General features: G+C 31.6%; 1 protein-coding gene across 1 annotated transcript in view; it reads right to left on the bottom strand.

Annotated features, from left to right (window-relative positions):
* The window catches only part of LOC129233334 (protein Tob2-like), a 29,871-nt gene extending 6,874 nt beyond the window's left edge, over window positions 1-22,997 (bottom strand). Inside the window, exons 1-3 of the mRNA XM_054867379.1 lie at window positions 22,651-22,997; window positions 2,168-2,732; window positions 442-691 (exon numbers count right to left, since the gene is read on the bottom strand). Coding sequence (XP_054723354.1) covers window positions 442-691; window positions 2,168-2,472 — 555 coding nt within the window. The 5' untranslated portion in view covers window positions 2,473-2,732; window positions 22,651-22,997. The remainder of the gene's footprint in view (window positions 1-441; window positions 692-2,167; window positions 2,733-22,650) is intronic.
* Window positions 22,998-23,888: the final 891 nt, after the last annotated feature.

Here is a 23,888-nt window from a genome sequence, read left to right as displayed (position 1 = left end):
TCAATTGCGCAAAGTAATTTTTAGAAAGGTAAGTACGGAGCTTTGTTTCAAGTAAAAAAATCTGTTGCTCTGTTACAAATAAATACCACTGGAGAAACTTAATATCCTTATACGTAATGCGTAGAAATTAGCAAAAAAAAAAAAATGTTAAGGCCTAAATATAGAAAACATTGAATCATCAGTATCAGGAAAGGAAGTTCTTATTTATGGTTTATGGCAAACAACGGTACTCAAAGACGCATTTGTAAATTTCATCTGATGGGTTATTTCAACTCAAAACAAAAGGTTTCACAAATGTATCTAATATGGTTTCTTACTAAAAACTTTCAGAACTTCAAAGTATATTGTTTCTCGATTTGATTCAAAAAAAAGGGGGGGGGGTAGGAAAGCACTTTGTGATAAGCCAGACCTGAGGAAGTAAAAACGATAAATGTAGCTTACCTTTGGCAAGAAGCCGTTGACAGGACTGGATGATGATTTGTAAGTGGGTGAAGGTGAGTTACCAAAGGGACTACTGGAAGAGGAAGAGCCAGATGAAAGTGACATCGACCCTAACTGGGAAGCTACAGAATCAATGGGTTTGAAACACTGGGCTTCCGGATTAAACGTCCGATAGATCTCTCGGTCAGCACGATCTTCGGAACTCTCCGACTCGGAGTAGAGGATTTTTACGACACCTTTCTCTCCTAACCTGTTTTGAAGATATTTAGGAAACTGATGAATAATTCCGTACAAATAAATTCAAACATTATTTTATACTGCTAGGGAAAAGCATTTTTATTTATCGATGTGCGTTTCGATTTGCGATTGTTCAGCTGCAATTCTGAAACTTCTAAAAGTTTCAATTACATTTTCCAAAATGAATCGTTAGTAAAGGCATTTGCATTAATAAATTAACATAACTGTTGTTACTCTTTTCTTCCTGAACAATAATTTAATTCACGTTTAAACTACAATAAAACGCATTTTCATGACGTTTAACTTTCTCCATCAAAGCACTATGTGTATGTTAGTGTGGTTCAAAAAAACATGTAAATAAAAAAGTTACTCCTAGTAACAACACACCCCTCAATATTTTTAGAGTTGTGGATAGTAATAATATGGATAGTAACAAGATAACAAGGTGTGTGTGTGTGTGTGTGTGTGTGTTTTTTTTTTTTTTAATCTATCTCATTCTTCTTTTTTTTTCTTTCTTTCTACTAGCTTTGCCGTTTTCTTGGGGTGGAAGCTTGCATGAAAATTTTTTGAGGGAATTCACCATATTCTCGAAACCGAAAATTGCTGTAATATCCGTATACAAAGCAAAGAAGAAGTTATGTATCAAGGGCTTAAGCTGTTTTCCGCCGATCAAAATAAATCGAAACAATTTTTTCAAATTTGAATTTGTAATTAGCATATACTAGTTCAATATTTTTCCTCGTAGTTTTCAAAAGTACTTGATTTTTTTTTATATTTGAAAAAATAATCAACAATTCTTTGAGCTAAAACTTTAATAAAACCAATAGTCAAAGTAAATGATGCAAAAATCGTACAGTGTTGTTACTATATTTTTCAAGACGAGTCAAGTTTAGTTACGGTTGTGCTGTTGTGTTTTAAGCGTTCTTGCACTGATAAAGAAGCTCACTTTTATCTCTAGAATGTATGTTTGTAGCATTTTCTCCCAAAGAATTGGCCTATACTAAAGTTGATTATTAGTTTTTTAAGTTTATTTTTCCATATAATCCAGAACTTGAATCTACATAAAGTATTAATCAAACTCTACCGAGCAAATTTTTAGTCATTTATTATAGACAATATCTAAACTTTTTTATCATATTAAATACAGACTAAAACATATGAAAATCAATACGATAATGCTCAAACCAAAGAAAAATCACGAAACTTCAGAGTTGAACTCAGACAGGTAGAACAATAAAATATGCCTTTTGAAAAAGATGATATCATTGCCGAAGACATCTTTAAATGGGCTGGAATATTCAACCAGCTGTTTGATTTCATTTGAAAATTTTATTTGCACTCAAACTGGTTTTGATCTGTGATTTTAGCTTAAAAAATGGAATTGAATAAATGCACAGATAACAAACTGAATTAGTTAGATACGAGTTAAACTGAACTATAATATACTTTTAAACGCTACGTGCTTTATGATCGTATTTATTATATGTACCTGTATGAAACCTCTCCTGGATCTATCCATATGCTGAGCTCTTCTGGCAAATTTTCTTGGATGTCTGTCATTGCCATTCCGCTTTCTTGTGCAGCGATTTCAAACACTGGGTCTAAGGGCAGAGCAGTCTTGAGACATCGGAAGGCTGAACCTTTAAAAGGCTTTTCTGGATACCAGTGGCCTTCAAATTTGTGTTTAAGGGCCTTCTCAAGCTCTTCACCGAACTGGTTGACGCGACGTCTCGGCAGTTTGTTGTACAGGAAGGAGATGAAGAAGTTAAGTGCAACTTGGATTTCTACGTGCATGATGTGTTGGACAACGTTGCTCCAAGATTTGAAAAACTCCAGATTTGAATTTCTGACGGCAAAGCAACAAAGTTGCTTCCAGAAATGTTAATTGTAAATGGAGTTGCGTCAATTGCTGCGCTGAGTCAGTTGCTTTTGTATGATTGTTTAAAATAACTGTCCTGAAGGTAGTTTTCCAAATTAAGATTAGTAAAGCTAGAAAACAACTCACACATTGAAAAAGTACGAACTACTGAAGTGGATGTATTGCAGAAAGGAATCTGTAAAGAAAAAAGAAATAAAACTATCATCTTTGAAAAATAACTAAAAGCAAATAATTCTTTAAAATCATATTGCACACACCCATAATTCCAAAACAATATCGCTTTAAAATTACTTTTTTGACTACGATGAAGGTAAATTTTCAATATAAAACGGTGGCTATAAAAGTGTTGGAGCAGAAAGAATAAGAAAGAGATGTAAATATTTGACCATTAAACGATAATTCGCCAAATCAGGTGGAGAATGTGAAGTACCGAATCCAGTAGGATATATTATCAAGTTTTCCGCAGAACCAAAACTCTAAGCGATTGGTAAAAATTCTATCAAAAACCACTGTAAAACTGCATTTAATGCATTACTATGAAACTAAGAGGGAATTGTTGGGTATTTCAGAGTTTTTTTTTTTCTTTTTCTGTTTTTGTTAGTTTTACTGACATTCTTTAGTATTTAGTATACTATTTTAAATATTGGTGGTGCAGTTTCAGAATTTAGTCACCGAAAAAAAAATTCAATTTCTTTAAGATTGTACCGGATTTGTTTCCATATTTCCAACACTTTAGAGGTTCAAAAAACAGTCAAGAAATTGCTTTTAGTTTTCACGGGATATTCTGTGTAGTTAATACATTTTAATAGATTTTAATAGCGTACGAAATAGTTAAGAAAGACATTGAAAAATATGGTTTTAAGAAGCATAACTGCTTATGAGTGTACATTAAAACTCTTCTATTTTTGAAGCATGATTTCAAAAAGCAAGTTCTTTCCAAGATGAAACAGAAACAATCTGTTTAGTAATAATCTGTATTACAGTGATTTTTAAAATATTTTTAGAACGATAGTATACCCGTAATAGATTGGTGAAAAAAAAAAAAAAACATGCAGCAGAAATTATTACAGAACAATTTGTCACCGTATACGTAAACCGTTAATGCAAAGTGTCCTTTGATGGATAAAACCCCATCGATTTTTTGCTAATCGGTAATTATAAAAGTTCGTCTACTTCTCCTATGTAACTGTTGATGTTTTTTTTATTTCTCTTTAGTTGGATTTGTATTTTAAATTTACTTCTTAAGACTACTTTCGAATAATATTTATTCGTTATTCGTTATTAACTTTTAGATCTGTTTCAGCCGATGATATACCCCTGGATTATGGATTTGTCTGCAACACAGTCACAAGTCCCATGAGCTGAGAGTAACTGCATAAAAATTCGAGAAGGAATAAAAATGATGTTATAACATTTAACCTCAACCTTCAGCTAAGTTTGAACGGAAAAATGACGGAAAAGAAACCAAATAAAAAAGACCAAAAGGGAAAAGAGATAACCCAAAGCACTAACCACAATTCAATGCAAATGTTATCCATTTGGGGTTAAAAAACATGGTAAAATGTTTCAATTTAAGCTTAATTTCTGAATCGTAATAGTAATTTTCGAAAGCATTATTCGAATATTTTTAACATTAACTCGGCAATAAGCACTTTAGAAAAAACAGAATATTTAAAATCCTATTTATGTTCTACAAATATGATAGTTCCTCAATTGAACGAGGAATAGGAGCTATTATCCCGGTGAAAATCATTAAAAGTCTTTCCCCCATGAAAGGACATATAAAGCACCAGATAAACCTTATCCCAGCTAGAGGATAACGTAGAAATCGATAGCTTGCCGCTATACTATTAATAGATGATTGATTTCCGCTGCAGGTCACAAGAAGACGAAGTAGTTATCGCAAAGATCTGTTTGCAGGACGTGAGTTAACTAGAATTAGCCTCCCGTAATGTATCTATTAATATACATTGTGAGTTACTTGAAAAGGGAATCTTTAATATTTGGAAAAGTTATAACATAGGATTTTTATGGTGGAAATAGATTATAATTATGCTTTAAAGCAAATTTAGCATCTTAAACAGGAAATGTCTCACATATTTCTAGCTTTCTGAACAAAAAGTTTTTTTTTTTAAATACAATTATAATTTAGTCAAAAGGTGATGTTCATAATAAATCAACTATTTAAAATATTTAAGTCAAATGGGCGGATGCAAACGTATATTTTCATAATAAACATATCAATTAAATGGCTTAGTGACATTAAAAACAGAAGTTGCAACAAAAACGTTAATATGAAAGAAAATAATAATAATAATAAGTAAATCTAGGGCAAACTCATTAGTTTTTGAAATGAGGATAAATATTTTAGGTCAAACATATGTAGTATTTAAAAAATGGTTATTTATAGATTGTCATTCTTCTTAAAAAGAAAAAAAGCTGCATTTTGGTTGCTCAAAGCTGTGTTACGGTAATATTTCAGACAAGACCTATATAAAACTGAAAAAATAAAGAGCAGAAGATAATGGCTCCATTCCAAGAAAAATATCGTCTCTACTTCCTACTCATGTGAGAGCGAAGCACGAAAACAAGAAGTAAACACTTAACTCGTACCTAACATTCCAAAATTTTGGGAGCTCTTAAATGATGGAAAATTTAATGATGTTGGGGTAAAATGTGCTTTAGAAGGACTTCAACAATTTTGTTTCATTAATGGAAAACTGCATCCATCCGTTTTTTTTTATAAAAATTTGAAACTAGAAACTGTATACAAATTTTACGACAAGCAGTACGCATTCAGCTTTAACTTAAATAATCATAAGAAGAACATAATAAACCTAGAAAACTACAGACAAATAAATGTTTTCTAAGGTATACAAATCAACATTGTACCTGACGAAATGTAACGAAATTTCTTAGAAAAGACAAAGTACTGAAATCACTTATTTACCAATCAAATCATAAAAGTAGTATATTTTGAGACATGATTTGGATTTAGAATTCATTTTTGACTTTATCAAAACATACAGTTTGATTTTGAGTTTTTTTTTTTTTTCAGATATTACTTTTTTTTGTTGTTGTTTGTTTGTTTGTTACTCCACTGTTGCTATTCACACGTAAAGTTGAGAATATCGGCGAAAATACCAACTTCACATGAAAGTGTTATTTTTGGTATGGTTTGAAAAAAAAAGATTTTCTTTCATTTTTATTTTAAAGATGATAGCAACTACCTGTCTTTGATCTGTTCTGTGAATTAAAGTCTATGTTCTGTTCTCTTGCGGAAGACATGACTTGAATGTTTTCTTTGTAAAAAAACAGCGAAGCAATATTAACTTTGATAAGTCAGCCCTCACGTTCTGCTATAGCTCAATCTGCAGCAAACCGAGGCATTAGCTGTCGAAAAAAGTTTCCGGATTTTGGACCATTTTCGCTTTTACAGCAATATCCAGCCGTCACTTCGCACTTTTTTTCCTTAGTCACTCTCAATCTTTTTATAACACCTGCACCTATTAAATGCTAATATTATTATTCTAGTCAGTGCGTTTAAAACACTTTTGTTCTCTCGTCACACTACGCTCCTAATCAAGTTTGTAGATCATTCATTCATGGATAAACCACGTGGTACTTGCCAGTTACTATATGCTTGTTGTATAGGAACAAATCATTCAGAAAAAAAGTAAGAGTTTAGATAATTAATTACAAAACTGTTCATAATTTAACACAAGAAAGAACTTTGATGTTAATTATTCATACTCTTAAGAGTATCACATCTTAATCTTAAGGGTAATAATCTTAAGTCTAAAAATGCAAGCTGGATGCTCTATAATTTAAAAATGAATACACAAAAATGCTTCCAGTGCATTTTTACAGAAAGAAGACAATTTGCTGTTAAGCAGAAAAATCAGCGTAGTTGCCAATGAGCCAAGTGAATGTCCACGAAACAAGTTACAGCAGCATATTACAGAGCTAATTTTTTAAGCCACATATATAAATTGAGTTTTATATATGTTATATGCATCTGAGGCAGTGAGAAGCAAAGGGATATAAAAGGACATTTTCAAGTTTTAAGAGAAACACGTTTAAAGACACGTTTTTTTTTCTTAATCATGCTATACAGCAGCACCTACCTGGGCTACTAGTACTATCTCTTGCCCCAAGACAGAGGAGAGGTTCACCTACCATTTGTGCTGGTTATCTCCGAATTTTCAATTATGCCACTTATATTCATTTGCTCCTCACTGTGTTCGAATTTGCATAATTGTCACAGTAATGTTTTTGAAAATTTGTTATTCATAATTGAAAATCACATTTAACGTACAGTTTATTTTAGCTCGCGGCATGTTTTCTCACACTATTATGAAGGACCTGAATGAGGTGTTACAATATCCTAAATGTTTGAAGTATCGACAGTGCATACAAAAATGTTCAAATGCTATTGACATGAAGCTCTAAGAACGTAAGTTTCGTATCTATGGTCAAAATTTTTAGACATAAGCTTGAAACTCTATTTCTGGTGTTCCGCTGTCTCTTTGCCTCAGTGATTTCTTACTGAAGTTACTCCAAAAGTTTATTGCAGTTATATGCTCCGCTTTTTGTTACTCGTGCTATAAACTTACTACTATGGTGTTTATTTTATGACCAATATGTAGGTAGATACATTCACTGTTAACATTGGTAAGAAAATGTACTGTTTCACAATGCTTAACACAACTTCCTTCAAGGTAAAAGTATTGTAGAACATTACAAACTCTATTTCTATCGTTTTTTTGATAAAAATATAAAATTTTTACGTATTACCTACTTGAAAAAAATGAAATTATAACTATTCTAAACAAAACTTTATAACTCCCCTCCTTCCCCCTCTCCTCCCTCCCCCTGAAAATATCCTCACATGTTATAGAAAAGATTTTTTTTTTTATATATATATATTTTTTTTTTGCTAGATTAACTCTTTAGAAGTTTTATTTGGCTCAAAAGGATTTTAAATGGGATTTTTTTTTTAAATTTCATTAACTGTGAACGTTTCCAACTATTTTAAAATGCAGTTTCTGTCTGTCAAGTTATCCGAGAAATGTCACACCATACCTTTGATAAAAATCTACATCATTGTCGTGAAACAATTTTACCTTCAAAATTCACAATGTTCTAACAAAAAAATTCCATTCTGGGAAACGAAAAACAAAAACTAAAACTAAAAAACAAACATTTGCACAATCGTATGAAATGGAAAATGTAAATTATTCTTATGATAATCAGAAGAACAATCGTACAATATTTGCCCCCCCCCCCTCCCCCTTCTCCACCTCTCATCAAAAAGAAGAAGAATTGTGGCAAAAGCAAGCTCATTATTCAGCTGCACGAGCTCTGATGAAGATGCACGTGGCCTTGAAATTTGAAACATGACAATACCAAATGTTTATGACGTTATCGTAAAAAAAACAAACAAAAAACCTGAATTGTGATAACGCAAGACAATATCACTACATGTGTTTTGGCATTGAAATTTTGCTTGTCACGTTTCTTATGTTGCTGCATTGTGCGAATCACAATCATCCAGGAAATCTTAGAGATGAACATAACTTTCGAAATACAAACTTCAGTACGTTGACAGGCGAAGTTTTTTTAATTAGCTCACTCTTATCAGTTCATACTTTTTTTATGCACATTAGAATTCACACAAATATCACATAATTTAATGAGCTAAACAGTAGCGTAACTATGGGATTTAGCACCCCTGGCGAACGAAAGAAATTGCACCCCCCACCCCCAGGGTCGCCCACATGGGAAATCGACGGAGGAACATTTTGATTAAGTCATTCGACAAATAGGGGGCAGCATTGCAATTTGTTTTCGATTTTTTTTTTTTTTTTTTTGAATAATTGTTCTCAATGATACCCAATGTTCCTTTTCAGTAGATGTTATGTATGTGTGTGTATATATAAATGTATCCTCTCTAGCTCTTTTTTTTCTTGCGAGTTTTTTTTTTAACCTTTTTCAAATTTCATGATCAAAAAAAAAAAAAAAAAAAAACTCTTCATTTTTTTTAATTAGTCAAAATGCCGCCCCCTGGCTGCTTCGCCCGTGGCGAGAGCCACTCCTGTCAACACCTAGTTACGCTACTGGAGCTAAATAAATGCATTTTTCTCATTCGAAATTTCTCACTATGCAAATGCCTAACTAATGGTAGCATTTATTTTTTCTGATTTTAAGCTTGACATTAAAATTCTTAACTATGCATTTGTATTTAAAATTTGCAAAATTGAAAGACCAAGAGGAAATACATGAACGCTAGTTGACTTTAAATGTATTTTACTACTGGAATTTTCATTTTTAGTTTTCTAGTTAGCTTAGCTGTTCTTTTTCTTTTTCGTTACCTCGTAAATTTAGTTTATTAGGTATCTGTTGCTCAAAATTTATGTAAAGCGAAATTCTTTGTTAAAATTGTCCTTAGTACACTCACTTCCAAAGGTTAAGTACGATCGCTAAATCCATTACTAACACACTAGCACAATAGCAGATTCATAGCTGTCAAAACGCATTTCGGGGCCCCTTTGTGAAAAGGAATCTTTTTACACGTGCAGTTTTGGATCTCTTTCGAGACCCTTATGCCGTGAGCAATTTGCGGCACTTTATATCCGCCACTGCCTTTGCATCAATCAGGGCTATTTTAAATCAGATTGGCTTAACATTAAATGCTTTCCGTGCTTAACTTTTGACAATAACTTGTTGGACCACGGGGAACGTAAGATCAGTCTCGATTATTTTAATACTACTAGAGATATTTTTTATTTTAATTTAGGACCAACAAATAGCGTTGACAGTCCTACAAATCCTTTAATAAAATCAATGGTACAGTCATATTGAACAATTTTGTTTCAGAAAATGTAATTTTAGTAGAGCTGAGTAGCTTTCTGAATTAGCAATTTTTTTTAAAACTGTTTTCATCAAGATGGGAGCAATCAATTGAATTTCCCTCCTAAAGTAAGTTTACTTAGTTCACGATTATTCGTAGTTATTTCATTTTTTTACAGAAAGAAAAAAAAAATGATAGCATTTTTTCAGACCAAGAACTCGGGGTACGTTGTTTCACTTTTACGAAGATTACGAAAACGAAAATTTTAGAAGAATTAGAAGAACAAAATATATTAGTAATAGCAGCAATAAAGTTGACGAAGGCCCAAATTGCGCTAATGCTTGCAAAAATTATAAATTGTTATAGCATAAATAACGACGAAGTAAAAGTCCGTCACTTGAATACGTAGTTTAATAAGTTATACTGATCTTTAAACTTGGAATTTTAACTCTAAATGCAAAAGAAAATAAGTTAAATACAACTATTGATAATAATTATGATTAAAACGTAACAAAAGTTTATGTATTGCAGATCAACTTACCCCGAGCAAAGGGTACGTTGGTGCATTTTTCAAGGTTCTGTTAAGAAATTAATCAATGAAAAAATATTGATCTGATCATTTTCGAAAATTTGAGATGATAAGGAATAGGTGATGAAACTTATAGAAAATCAAAAGTCTGTTAACATTTTTGATGAGACCTTGATGAAGTATAAAAAAGCTGACCAACGTGCCCTGACGCGTTAACGTAGTAAAAAATACACTATAAATTACGTGGTATTGCGGTAAAAGTTTCTCAAAATCCTTTATTTTTACAGACCTTGATTTTTAAACAAAACTAAGGTAAAAACGAACATTGTTGCGATTTCTACGATCGCTTTCAATCTATTTTTTAATAGTTATAACTCATTAACACTTCGTAGTACATGTTGAAGCTTATTGTGACGACTGTGACAGTAAAAAAACGAGCATATTCATTTATTATTATTATTTTAATTTCAGTGCTTAGACGAGAGTGTTATCTGTCATCTGATGTGTCCCACTTTTCTCTATCCATTTTGTAATTCTTCTATAAGTTTTGAAGTTGTTGTCATGCTTTGCAATACTTAATAACATAGCTAGGAGTCTATACTTTTTTGCACGAAATTGTGTGTAAGTGTATACTTGGTTTTCATTATTATTTTATTTATTTATTTATTGTACTTAATTCGTGAATGTGCTACGGAATAATGATTTCAAGATATGTAGGTAATTTCAAAATAAAAATAAATGTACAATATTTTCCAACAGCAGATCCATTATGAAGAAAAAGATTCACATCTAAGAGAATTGGGAAATCTGGTATGCATCTTTTCAATGTTTCGGTGTTTAGTAGTACCTTTTAAAAAATGTTTTTTATAAAGTATTGTATAATTATAATTTAATAGTATTTTATTATTTTTTTAAGAAGTTATTCTCAATACTACACGTGTCGATACAAGTATAAGTTGCTTAGTTTTCTCCTTTGAGTCGTTCAGCCGCACTTCATCTTAAATTAAATAGTGAGATTCACGGGAGATATTTTTCCTAAAATATTCTCGGTAGTAAACAAGAACGTACCACTTTATACGGCTCCTTGTTTGGAGTAGTGCAACCGTGTTTTTTTTTTTATTGTTCTTTTCTCTCTTTTTTTCATTCTTTTTGACGCTGTATCAGCTCGTTTGGCAAAGATCCACGGAAACCCATGCGGTGTGAAGGAGATACGCACTTCATGACGTAAGCGAAAGTTATGCTTGTGTACCTGAAGCAAAATTCCAAAACAGAAAAAAAAAGAACAGTTTAAGCGAAAGGTGGTTTCAGATGTGTCATTTTTAACACGATGTTTGTCTTTTTGATAGACACAATCATGTATCATTCTGAAAAGAAAAAAAAATGTGTTGGAGTATTTATGAATTATCACATTTGTTGATTGAAATTTTACTCTTTGTAATACAAACCACGTCAAGTGTGTTTTCATTTGAAATCGATGATTAGATTACATCAATTTCCGTTTTATGGGTCATCGTTAATGTTCCTTTTTGTCGGTTTAGTCATTTTTTTAGTAAAGTAATGAAACGTGGTTTTCTTGCTTTTTAAGTTTTTGTGTTTATGGGTTAAGAATTTAAACAAGGGTCAGATGATGTTCACTTAGATTTAGAACAACTGAACAAAAGCTGTCGTCCTGGAAGCCTCCTCTCCGCATCACTCAGTCTGATTCACTTCATTCCGCGTAAACTAAGGCGTTTACAAGGTTTATCCGGAAAATACGTGTAAATAAGTTGAGGTGACGTATCTCGGCGCCGTGGAGGAACCGCCATGTGGCATCGCCGCTGTTTCATCTGCCATTGGTAAGGAGCTTTCGCACTGATTGAGGGACAGCGCATTAACATCAAGTTTCTTGCAAAGCTAGGCAAGAATGGCCGTGAGATTTTTGAGTGTTTGAAACAAGTTTACGGAGACAATTCTCTGAAAGAACCAACCGTGAACAAGTGGTTATAAACATTCTGGGAATGCCGAGAAGACGTGAAAGGAGACCCTCGCCCTGGACGCCCCTCGACATCAAGTTCTGATGAAACTGTTGGACGAATTCGGGTTGTGTTCTTAAAGACTATAGATTGACAGTCATAATGATAGCTGACGAGCTGTCAATCCCCAAAACAATCGTTCATGAAATTCTGACACAAAAACTGACACGTCGCTCTTTGTTCGTGAGTTTTTGGCTTGAAGCTCAATCACCGTGACAGACCACTAGCTTAATTCACCCGATTTAGCCCCTTGTGGATAAATCGGACCTTCCTGTTCCCGAAATGCAAAATGGTGCTTTGAAGTCGGCAATTGAGAGATGTGGAAGCCATCAAGGCAGAAATGATACGGCATTTTCTCACATCAGAACTGAAGACTTTCAGAACTATTATCAACAGTGGAAACGGCATTGACAGAAGTGCATCGTGTCTCAGGGAGAGTAATTTGAAGGAGACCATTTTGTAATACCTGAATAATTGTAAAATAAAGTTATTATTCAACTTTTATACGTATTTTCCGAGAAAACCTCGTATTTGCGAGGAGTGAAGTGAATCGGGGGTGAAACGAGTGAAATCGAAGTGAGACGAGACTATGAAACCTGGAAGACTTCCAGGGCTGCTAATCCTGCATTTGTGTAATGAATACGATAAGTCCTGTCAGACAATTTCATGATTAGTGAACAATATGTCACAACAACAATATCTGCAGCTGTTTATGTTAAAGCAGTGACTGCAATGCAGCAATTTTTACTTTCTTCTATATCTAATATACAGAAGGAAGTATTGGATTCGTGCAAATTTTCGACTTTCGAATTTTGATGGATTCGAACGTTTTGAGGTGTGCTGAGTCCATTTCGACTATTTTTGGAAAATGTCTGTGTGTGTATGTGTGTATGTGTGTGTGTCACGTCTGTATGTGACCAGTTTTTTGTGGCCGCTCTACAGCAAAAACTACAGCATGAAATTGAACAAAATTTGGTACACATATGTGCCCCTATGTGAACTTGTGCCCATTGGTTTTTGGCGTGAATTCCTCTAAGGGGGGTGGAGCAATGGGACGATTTTTGAGTTACGCGTGCTTGCTATTCCTCAGGAAGTAACTGACGGAATCAAACAGAATTTGGTCCACATGTTGCCCCTAACAGGATCATGTGCTGATTTAATTTTGGTGTCAATAGCTCAAACGAGAGTTGAGTTATAGAACATTTTTTGTCGTCAATTGTGACTGCTGTATCTCAAGAAATAACGAACGGAATCAAACAAAATTTTTTTGACAAGTAGCCCTTAGTGGGTATAAGAGCTGATTTTATTTTGGTGTCAACATCTAAAAAGGGGGTAGCGCAATCGCCCGTTCTTTTTTTCCATTGTGAGTGCCCTATCTCAAGAAGTAATGCTACGTTCTGGTTGAAATTTGGAATATACGTATGTGAATCCATACGTAAACAGGCTTTGGTTCAATTTTGACTCTTATCGCTCCAAGAGGTGTTGATTTTTTTTTTTTTGTGAATAAAAATAGCTTTATTAATGCAATAATAAGAAAGATAAATCGTAATAGATTGTTGTCTGCGTATTTCTCGTGATTTTAATTGTATGGAAATGATCGGAAATATTATCTCAATGGTTTAAAATTTTTAACTGTTGCCATATTATGTTTGTTAATAAATAAAATATTTGTAATTAATTCAAGCAAGGCTTTTAAAATAACTTTCAATTTTCGCTCTTTGCTTTGCTTTTACAATAATTCAGACATTGGGATGGTCGTCAAGTTTTTGCATGTGTAATTTTGTTTTTGTTAGGAATATTGCTTCTTCGTTAAGCATGGGGAGAGATCAGAAAAAGGAAAAATAAAGAAGAAAGTTTCGTGATAGCCACAACATACTAGTTTGGTTCGGAGTCTCATACGTTATTGCAGGGCTTTACGAAATTTGTTATTTTTTCCCAAGCCTTTAACTCTAAAAGAAAAGCACAAGGGAATAAAAATATATTTTTCATTACAACGCTGACTTAAAATCAAGAGATTTTAAATGTTAAAATGAAAATTTTATAATGTTGGCAATTTGGAGGAAAATTTAAGTGACGGTTTTCATCTTTTATCATAGGTAAGATGTTAACTATTAGATTTTTTAAAAAATTAGAAAGCCCCCCCCCCCAAAAAAAAAAAAAAAAAATTGAAAAAGTCAGCAAGGAAAAAAATAATTATTAAAACAGTAGAATACTTATCGGAAAACCTGCCTACTATGATAGCATATTTTATACCATTGATTATGTCTCAGAACAGTGGTGCCCAACCTTTTTTACCTGAGACCCGGACCTCATATTAAGATGAATCATGTGGGCCAGAACTCATAATTTTACATTGGAAAACAAGGAGAGGGAAGGAAACTTAAGAAACCAGGTATTGTTCTTATAACTGCTACATACTTGTTTTATCAATGCGAAATTTCCATCTGTCTTTTAGAACTTAATTTCTGACCATTTAGCTCCAAATTTACAACAATCCTTCCCAGTGTCAAATGAAGATGAACTTTTTTTTTTTGATGTTTCAAGAACATAGTTTTCTATTCGTAACACTGAACATAACTCCAGCCACATGGATCAGTTTTGAGGGTCGCATATGACCCGTATGTGATGGATGGGCACCACTGTTTTAGACTGCAGATGTTTAAAAGTTAAAATATTTAAAAAAAACCTCATCTTCTAAGCAAGAGAAAAAACATAATTTTATTAACTCGCTTTTACTTAAAGCGTTTAATTTCAGTCTATTTTCAAAGCAAAAATATCGTTTAATTGCAAGAAAGTTCTGAAACAAATAAATGTAACAAGGTCTAAATCAATTCGGCACTTGTCGCAGTTAAGACTTAATTCCAATTCTGTTGCAAATCATATTTACCCATCGCTAATATGATAATATTGTATTAAACGAAAAACCCTTTTAGATATTCTTCAATGCAATTATTTCAATTGTTCGACATTAAAAAACAGACTCATTGTAACTTAACAGACTTTTTTGTACTATCAGTATATTGCGTTTAAGGGAAACAAAATACTAGACATGTTAAAATTGTACTAACATATGAACATTTTTGCATATTCAAAAAAAAAAGGAAAAAAAAAACATAACCCTTTTGCCATTTTTTGTGACATATCAGATTACGGTGATTGTGTAAGATGCACATCAGCGTAGTTGTTTTTCCTCCAGTAATTCGTTTAACAACGTGAAGTCAGCATGTTTCACTTTTAAATTACGGCAAGGTGCCAAAGGACGCCTGTCACGGTTTAAGTTCCTTTCTTCCAAAACATGATTCACTGGTTAGAATTAACTCCAACTTTCAAATACGCCGTCATATTTTTTGAACCGTATTTTAAATAAAGAATAAGAGGAATATGTAGAAGAGTTATTCATACTAGGTTTTGGAGTACCTATATTGAAATATTTAAGAAACCATTATAGTTCGGATGTTTCTACTTTTATCTCGAATGTCTTTTCGTCCAAGAGCCTACATTTTTTGAAAAGATTAACCTTGTAATCCCAAAATAAATGTTTTTATTTTGAGTCGCGTAACTGAGCTTTAATGATGGTCGCTAATGTTTCACACTTTATAATCTTTATTTAACCACTAATTTGCGAAAAGAAATACTATTATTATTGAATGATTGATTCCGTGACTGCAATAGCCATTTTTAGTAAAGAGTTTACCAAAATTGTATTTTCGATAAATAAAAATATTTGCAGAATTTAAATTATTGCACGGATTATAATTACAGGAAGTGTACAGTTTAAATATATTTCTCAAGCGTATAATTTCCAGTAAATGTCATTGTAAGTTAGAACTGCATATGGCCAATAATTTAAAAAAAAAGTTTTTACATTCCATCCATTAAATCGAACATTGTTTCCATCGACTATAATGTCAGTAGAATACAATAACTTGAAATGAAAATAGTCGGTGACGATTGATCTGTATGAAATTTAATTTCATGTTCCGGAAAAATATTGATAACAAATTACTGCGTGTGTCTTTCAAATTTTCAAAATGTACTGCAAATTTAAATTTAAACAATATTGTTTTTAAGCATTGGCTAAAATTATACTTATTAAATAGATTTCAACGATAATAGAATACGCTTCCATTGTATTTCGTTCGGAGCAAAATAGAAACTATACATAATTCACACTTCTCGAAAACCATTGTCATTAAAAAAAAAAAAAAAAAAAAAAAAAAAAACGAAATGATGTTGTTTTCTTTCAGAGTTACAATGATTTTTTTATTCTTCTTTTATTAGTAGTTTACAGCAAGGACAAAAAAAGGTCAGTTGCTTGTCTCGAGAGATTCATACATATCAAACAGTAAAGAACAGAAAATTAGCCGATTTGTATTATTCTTGCATTTTATTTACGGTAAAACTGAGACAGTAAAGCGAGAGACAGCTTTCCGAGTATGAGTAATGTAAGTTATTTTGGATGTTGCGCAATTGAAAAATTACGAACAAAAGATGCAAACATCTATTTGGAAACAAAATACGTACAAACAAAGCGGTACGTCGAACTAAATACATACAGTTTTAGTGAACCAAACAATTTATATTAAATTCTATCACAGCTTATTTTGTAATAAACAGTATTTGTTTGAAGTTTAACCTTTTTTACCGTTTTAGTTTAAGACTAAATATTAATTTAAAATAGAATAGTTCATAAAGTTTTCAGGAGAGTTTGCTTCATATCGTTTTAAATTTGCTTTTTAAAAACTTTTAATTACTTTTTTTCTGAAATAGATTTTAAGATTTTATTTACAGTAGACCCTCGTTTTACGCGGGGGTTACGTTCCACGGAAATGCCGCGTAAATCGAAACCGCATAAATTGAGACCTAATACTAGTGTTAAAATTGGGGTTTGGTTCCATTGATAATAAAAATTCTTCATTCTACTGATAACTAATTGTATAATGAGTTTAATGTGAACTTATGTCGACTTTTATGCACAACATACATAAAGAAAACATAAGTTAATTTCGTCTCCTGCTTATAAAAAGGAGCTGGCTATGATAGTCTTTCGGCAATAATTAAGAATTTTTCTCTGCAATTCCTTACAGAGCATTAACGCATCCATGATAACTTGCGTCATTTCCATGATAGAATCTTCTTTCACTAACAAATCAGAAAGATCATTTGTATCGTCTAGGAACGGCTCAAAATTTTCAATGTGAACGTTTTTGGTTGTGCTTCACCGACGTTGGTATCCTCGTTGATTTTTTTGGCCTCCTTTTTCACTCCTAAAAGCTCTTCTTCCAGTGAGTTCTGAACTGTGTGAGTTTAATAACTTTACTTCTGGAAAGAGCTCTGGAACCAATGGCATAAAATATCTCCAGTGGCCAAGCTCGATTATTAGCACGCCAAAATGCAGTTGATTACCCGTAATCTGCAATCTTTAGGAGTTTGAATTCTGAAAGAGGGGAGAATTTTATCTGTTTGCATTGCCGCATCCGCGCAAAACTGAAACTCATCCACGTAAAATAAAATAAAGGTGTCAAATCTTAAACCACGTATAATCGAAACCGCTTAAAATAAACCAGCGTAAAACGAGTGTCTACTGTATTGATAAGCATTACTCTAATATTACCGTCTTGGATCATTTTTGTTTTTCAAATAGTTTATTTATTTTTTTGTTAGAGAACTAGTTTGTACGATGATTCAAATAACTGAAGCTCTAATTGCAGTACTTGCAAAAAAAAAAAAAAAAAAAAAGAAGAAGAAGAATAAAATAATAATAAAATAAAATAAAATAAAAAAAATCGTAGAAAAGTAATTTATTTAGATAATTAAACAGTGTTTTTATACTACTACTTCTAATAATGTTTATGGTCCGATATACTAAGTAAAGTTTACAGATGATATGTTTTGAAAATATTTTACAAATTTGAAAACTTACCTACTGCTTACACGCAGAAACAAAATTAGTTGCGCTGCCTCAAAAAATTCTAATACTCTCAGTAATTGAGCCAAGTTTAATCGTGCATTTTTTTCTCGAAGTATAATTCAGTTTTGTAACTGATTTCTAATATAAATTTTTCGAAACAAACACTGGCTTCTTAAATTAATTTAAATGTCTTTAAAAAATTATTTTAGTTTCATTTGATGTAATTAATTAATCGCTAACATTAGTTTTAATAGACTATACTTATACTTTAGATTTTAAGAGTACGCAACATAACAACAACATACAACATAAAGCAGTATAAAGGACAACAATACTAACGAAAACAATGTGGGCAACGAATAGCTCATTTTTGGAGTAAATAAATAAACATTCAAAAACAAAGGGTATGGGTAGAAAGACATTGAGTTCAGCAACGAAAACAATTTTACTTTTTCTTCGATTCAAAAATATTTCCTTTTTTATTTTAAAATTAATTTTTTTTTAAATCATTTTACGAAGAAACACGGACGATTTCGATATTATTATTTATTTTTTAAACAAGTGCCTGAACTTTTCTTTCAGTGTATGAATTCAATTTACCTTGCTTCATTTTCAAAAAAAAAACATGAATAAATAAATAAATAAATAATTTCCCTTTCATTTGCTATTCTTTAAATGTGTGGTCTAATTATTTTCTTGTACAATCGCAACCAAATGCGACTGCTAGCGACAATTGAGCTGATAGTGGCAAACGAGCTCCCGCAGCAGTGAACTGACATACTGCGAATCTAATTTTGACTTTATTTTGCAGGTGTCCTTTATCGCATGTCTCCCGGTGACATTTTGGCAGCAACTACACCCTTGAAAGTACTGAAGAAAGGGACAAGGAGAATGTTTCCGGCATGTCTTTTCTCCCTCTCTCAAAACAGCGCAATCCTAGTGTCAAGTCCATTCTTGGACGGGAGGATTTAAATAGAGAATGAGTGTAGGCGGAGCCAGAAAAGAACGCCCGTACTGCTCGAAAAGCACTCTTCTACGTTTTGGGAAGGATATTTACTGCATCGATTTTCCTCGGTTTGCTTTCGGTTTTCTTACGGCCGCTGTACACCCTGAAGCATGTTTGCTTAATTAAAAACTTAAGTTTGTGTGTAGGATGATTCTACATAATGTATGCTTGTGCAAGCAATCACGGAGAGCAAACTCTACTAGAAATCTACATTTATTCTGCGGTAAACAGAAATAAAACAGTGTTTTTGTTACAAATCGCATAACTATTCATATATTTCAGAAAATATATTAATATAAACATATACTTAATTTTCTATTCAGTACCAATTTCTATGAAAACTTATTTTCTTTTTTTTCCCAAATATCTCAATTTAAATTTTAACCAAATTCGTTAATTTGGTTCAAAAATATTTTATATCTAAAACCTGATAGATTATAAAATTGTTCGTTAGTTTTGAGTAGTTCAGCGAAGAAGGAGCCATGTTCAAAAATGCTTGATAGAGAGCGCATACTGAAAACAGTATTGTTTACACCATCATTGGAAAAAATTAATTATTTCACTTTTACGTTCACACAGCTTGGAATGAGAAAGAATAACTAAAGTGAAAATCGAACAAAAAATTGAAAAAAAAATATTTCCCTCATTCCTAAATCATTGTTAAATATACGTAGTTTGAGTACATGCATTCTTACAATAATTTAAATCCCTTATTTCTTCGAAAAGCGTCAAGTTTCACAGCACTGCAGCTGAAGACAAACTAGCCCATTTTTTTTCTTCCTAAACAAAGATTTTTAGAACTAACCTATGGCTTTAAGTATATAAGGCTTAATTAAGACTTAGCTTAGCTACGGCTTTTGTATATCTAAATCCGGAAAAATACATTAATAATAATTTATGTATACAAATTGATACCTCAAAATTATCACTGATGTGCATAATTCGAGTTTTTATCTTTCTAATTAATCATAAATTTCGGAAGCCACACTGAAATCACCAGTTTTACAAATATTTGAAACTTTCTAAACATAAAGTAACTATCTCAAGTTTGAAATAGGTAGTTCAAAAGTGTACGTTTTGAATAATATTTTATAGCTCAGTAAAGAAGCTTGCACTGTAAAATCTATAGCGAGAATATATGCTATAAACATTTTTAAAAAAGTAGTGGTAGAAGTATTTTTTTGAGGATATTGTTTTAGTGTAGTAGAAAAATTACAAAGCTTCTCCATCTAAATAAAACGCAAATATCTGGAAAAAAAAGTATAAAGGAAAATGTTTTGACTTTCCGGGTGTGTTAAATAATTGTGCATTATTAGTATCATGTTATTTACTGGTGTGTATTACAACTGTATTAGGGTAAAATTTTCGATCGAAGGTCCTAAGAAAATAATACTACTTCAGCTCAAATATTCATTACTTGAAATTATATTTAAATTTTGACTTTTAATTCATCACAAAAAGAGGCTTCAATTATCATCTAGAACTTTTAACTTAATCAAGCATCTTTACTTACTCGTATAAAGTTTACCAACAGTAAAGAAATACTGTAATATTATTTTTGCGAATAATGCACTTGAACAATATTTTTCTCAGCAAAGAAGCTTGCACTGTAAGATCTACAGCGAGAATATATGCTATAAACATTTTTTAAAAAGTAGTGGTACAAATATTCTTTTAAGGATATTGTTTTAGTGTAGTAGAAAAATTACAAAATGCTCCTCCATCTAAATAAAACGAAAATTTCTGTAAAAAAAAGTGTAAAGGAAACTGTTTTGACTCTCCAGGTGTGTTAAAAAATTATCGTGCATTATTGATATCATGTTATTTACAGGTGTGTAGTACAACTGTATTAGGGTAAAATTTCCGATCGAAGGTCCTAGGAAAATAAAACTACTTCAGCTCGAATATTCATTACTTGGAATGATATTTAAATTTTGAATTTTAATTCATCACACACACACACACACACAAAAAAAAAAAAAAAAGACTGCAATAAGCATCTAGAACTTTTAATTTGATCAAGTATCTTTACTTACTCGTATAAAGTTTAAAAACAATAAAGAAATACTATAATATTAATTTTGCGATTAATGCACTTTTAATTTTGAACATTTGGAAAGCGTAAATTAACAACATGCTTAATAAATTAAAATAACTCATCGTTTAAGCCTAATTTTTAACTTGAGCTTCTATAAAAGGAAAATTATTTCATAAAAAATGATCACTAAAATAAACAAATAAAATAAAACATATTGGTGAAAAATCAAAACCGCCTCAAAACCAATTAAAAAAATTTAGCGCATATTTTCATCTATGTGCGAAAAATATTGGAAACTGTTCAAATTCCAATCACACGGAGAAGCAGCATCGGACCTGTCAAGATCCAAACAAACTGAATGACCCACATTTGCCCTTGACAGGCACGAAGTAAAGGGTGCGCGCATGGTACTTAGTGCCATTCATGTAGATGTGGCCGACTACATCATCATCAACAAAACATCGATAATTAATATTAAGAATGGTAGAGACTAAAACGATGCATGAAAAAAATATATCATCAACAATGAGTAATATTACGAAACATATGACCCAGGAATAAATCATAGACATCGTAGCACGATATGCATTCATATAGAATAAATAAGTAGTAACTTCTGCTTTAGTTTTGCACGATTAAAAAAAATATCGCGTTAAAATAAATCATAAAACAATATACATATTTTCAATTAAGTTTGAAATGTTGCTACTAGTTTTCACAATTTTTAAAATGTAAACATACTGTGGCACGTTTTCTCCCAGTTTTAAATATAGTAAACAAATTTTCTAGTAAATAGATTCAATTAAAGAACAAACTCATTCTATTTATTTTGAATTAAAATATTGCCCAAAAAAACTTTAAAATGTGCCTAAAAAATTAAATCTATCACATGTTTCATAAAAAATACGCTCGATTTGTTGAATAAATCATATAAATTACACGCTATGTGCAACAGCGTCTAAATATAAATACACGTAAAACCACATGTATAAAAACATTGTTGAAGAAAAAAAAAGCATTTATTTATTTAAACTACTACGTTCTATAAACAGCAATCTACTGTTAGTGCGTAAAATATTTTTAAAAATACTCCGTTTGATGAGAAATTAACTGTATTTTTCAACGCAATCCAGACATGCAGTTATTGTTATTCCTTTTTTTTGTATGATATCACTAAAAAAATAATAAATAAATTCTATCTCAACAAGTATCCATGTTATTAATTTATTCTCCATAATATAACCATAAATCAGCAAATTTAAAGAAATAACTTTTTGAAAAAAAAAAAAAATCTTGATTATTTAAGAGAGATGGACTAAAACGGTCAACCGTTTCGTTCAACTACAGAATTTTTTTATTTAAAATTACACAAATATAATACCTAGCTGAGCAATCCATTTGATCGTATCAAAGATGATTCAAAAGGATAAATATTTTTTTTTTCTATTCAAATACTTTTACTCTTGTTTAAACACAACAACGATAAATGACAAAACTAGTTTTCAAATTTCATTTAACATATGTTTAACTCAAATAACAAAATTTTGTGGAAAATATTTTATACGGTACTTTTATTACCTTTTGAAAAAAACTGATTGTGTAAAATGAAAGTAACAAATCCCTCACAAACCATATGGAGAAGATGAAATGATGTAAATAAAGTTTACTAAAAGCATGAGGACATTTTTTGAACAAGTATATAAGTCACACTCAATGATAAGAAAATATGTATCAAATTACGTACCTTTGCATAGTTTTTCGGGTAATATCTTAAAATTTTCACTGGAAGTTTCCGTTTAAATATTATACATCAGTCATTAAAAACTGCTTAAAGTTCTCTGCGAAGATATAAATAGTCCATGAAATACAACTTTAAAATCGGTAACAATTTATAAAAGTATAAAAAATATAAAAGGAAAAGACGAAAAAAAAATGAGATTTAGCGGCTCGACTGGCTTTGATGGTGTCCCTCATTCAGAGTGGAATTCTTTCGGGATTCGGAACGCGAAATCCCCTTCCACGGTACCGAACACTTCGCGAGCAAAAGCGCCCGACAAGCTCAGTGTGCAGTCTTCATATAGCGAACCTGATCACTTTCCGATGTGTGACTTCCGCCTCAAAGCACAGCTGTTCGTCAGCTGGGCTCTCTCTCTGTAAGCTTCCGCGAGAAGTAAAGAGTCCTTTGTTTAATTAGCTATTATGCAGGGATAGACGTGGTTTTTACGGGTTGAAAGCCATGAATAACTTTTTTAAATGCATTTTTGTATAACAAATATGTCGTTTCGGTTTCTCAAATAGCCTATTTTGTTTCTTCAGGAAGTAAGTTCGATTTTTCCGAGTGGTAGATGTATCCAAACGTTAAAGTCAAAGTTTAGGCTGTTGTGAAATAATCGTTGCAGCTGTTTCAATGCAAAATAAAGTTTACTTCAATCATTTTATCTTTTTTTTTTTCGACATTTTTTCCTTCCTTAAAATTGAAAAAAAAAAAAAAGTTTGTGATTTGTAAAGTTGAAGTTTTTGTGCTTATCTATAGGTTATGTGCAAATTAACAGTCGATGTTAGTTATTTTAACGTCACATACAAATTAATTTTACTTGAAAAAAGTTAAAGACATTTCTCCGTACATTTTATTTGCTTGTTTAAATTAAAAAGACGGAATGGAATTAAATAAACTTGAGGCAAAACATTGCAACAGATAATTGTTTTAAAATTATTTCGAAATAAAAGTTATTTTCAATTTAATATGAGTTACATTAGGAAATGTATACAAAAAATTGAGTCTAGAACTAAATGCGCCTATTTTCCCGTTTGTCAATATTAATTTTCTAACGCCTGATTAATATTTTCTTAATCAGTTTGGGGTTGCAAATAATGTCAAACATAGCGTTTTAGCATTTAAAACTGATATTAAACAACAAAATATGCATGTCGTATGGAAAAAAAAGAAGGACGACCTAGAATATGTAGTATCAAATTCAGTTT

Source organism: Uloborus diversus, chromosome 1 (genome assembly GCF_026930045.1).
Source record: "Uloborus diversus isolate 005 chromosome 1, Udiv.v.3.1, whole genome shotgun sequence".
In the NCBI taxonomy this organism is placed as follows: Eukaryota; Metazoa; Arthropoda; class Arachnida; order Araneae; family Uloboridae; genus Uloborus; species Uloborus diversus.
Note: the sequence above shows the minus strand (reverse complement) of the source record. Positions and strands in the feature narration are given on the sequence as shown.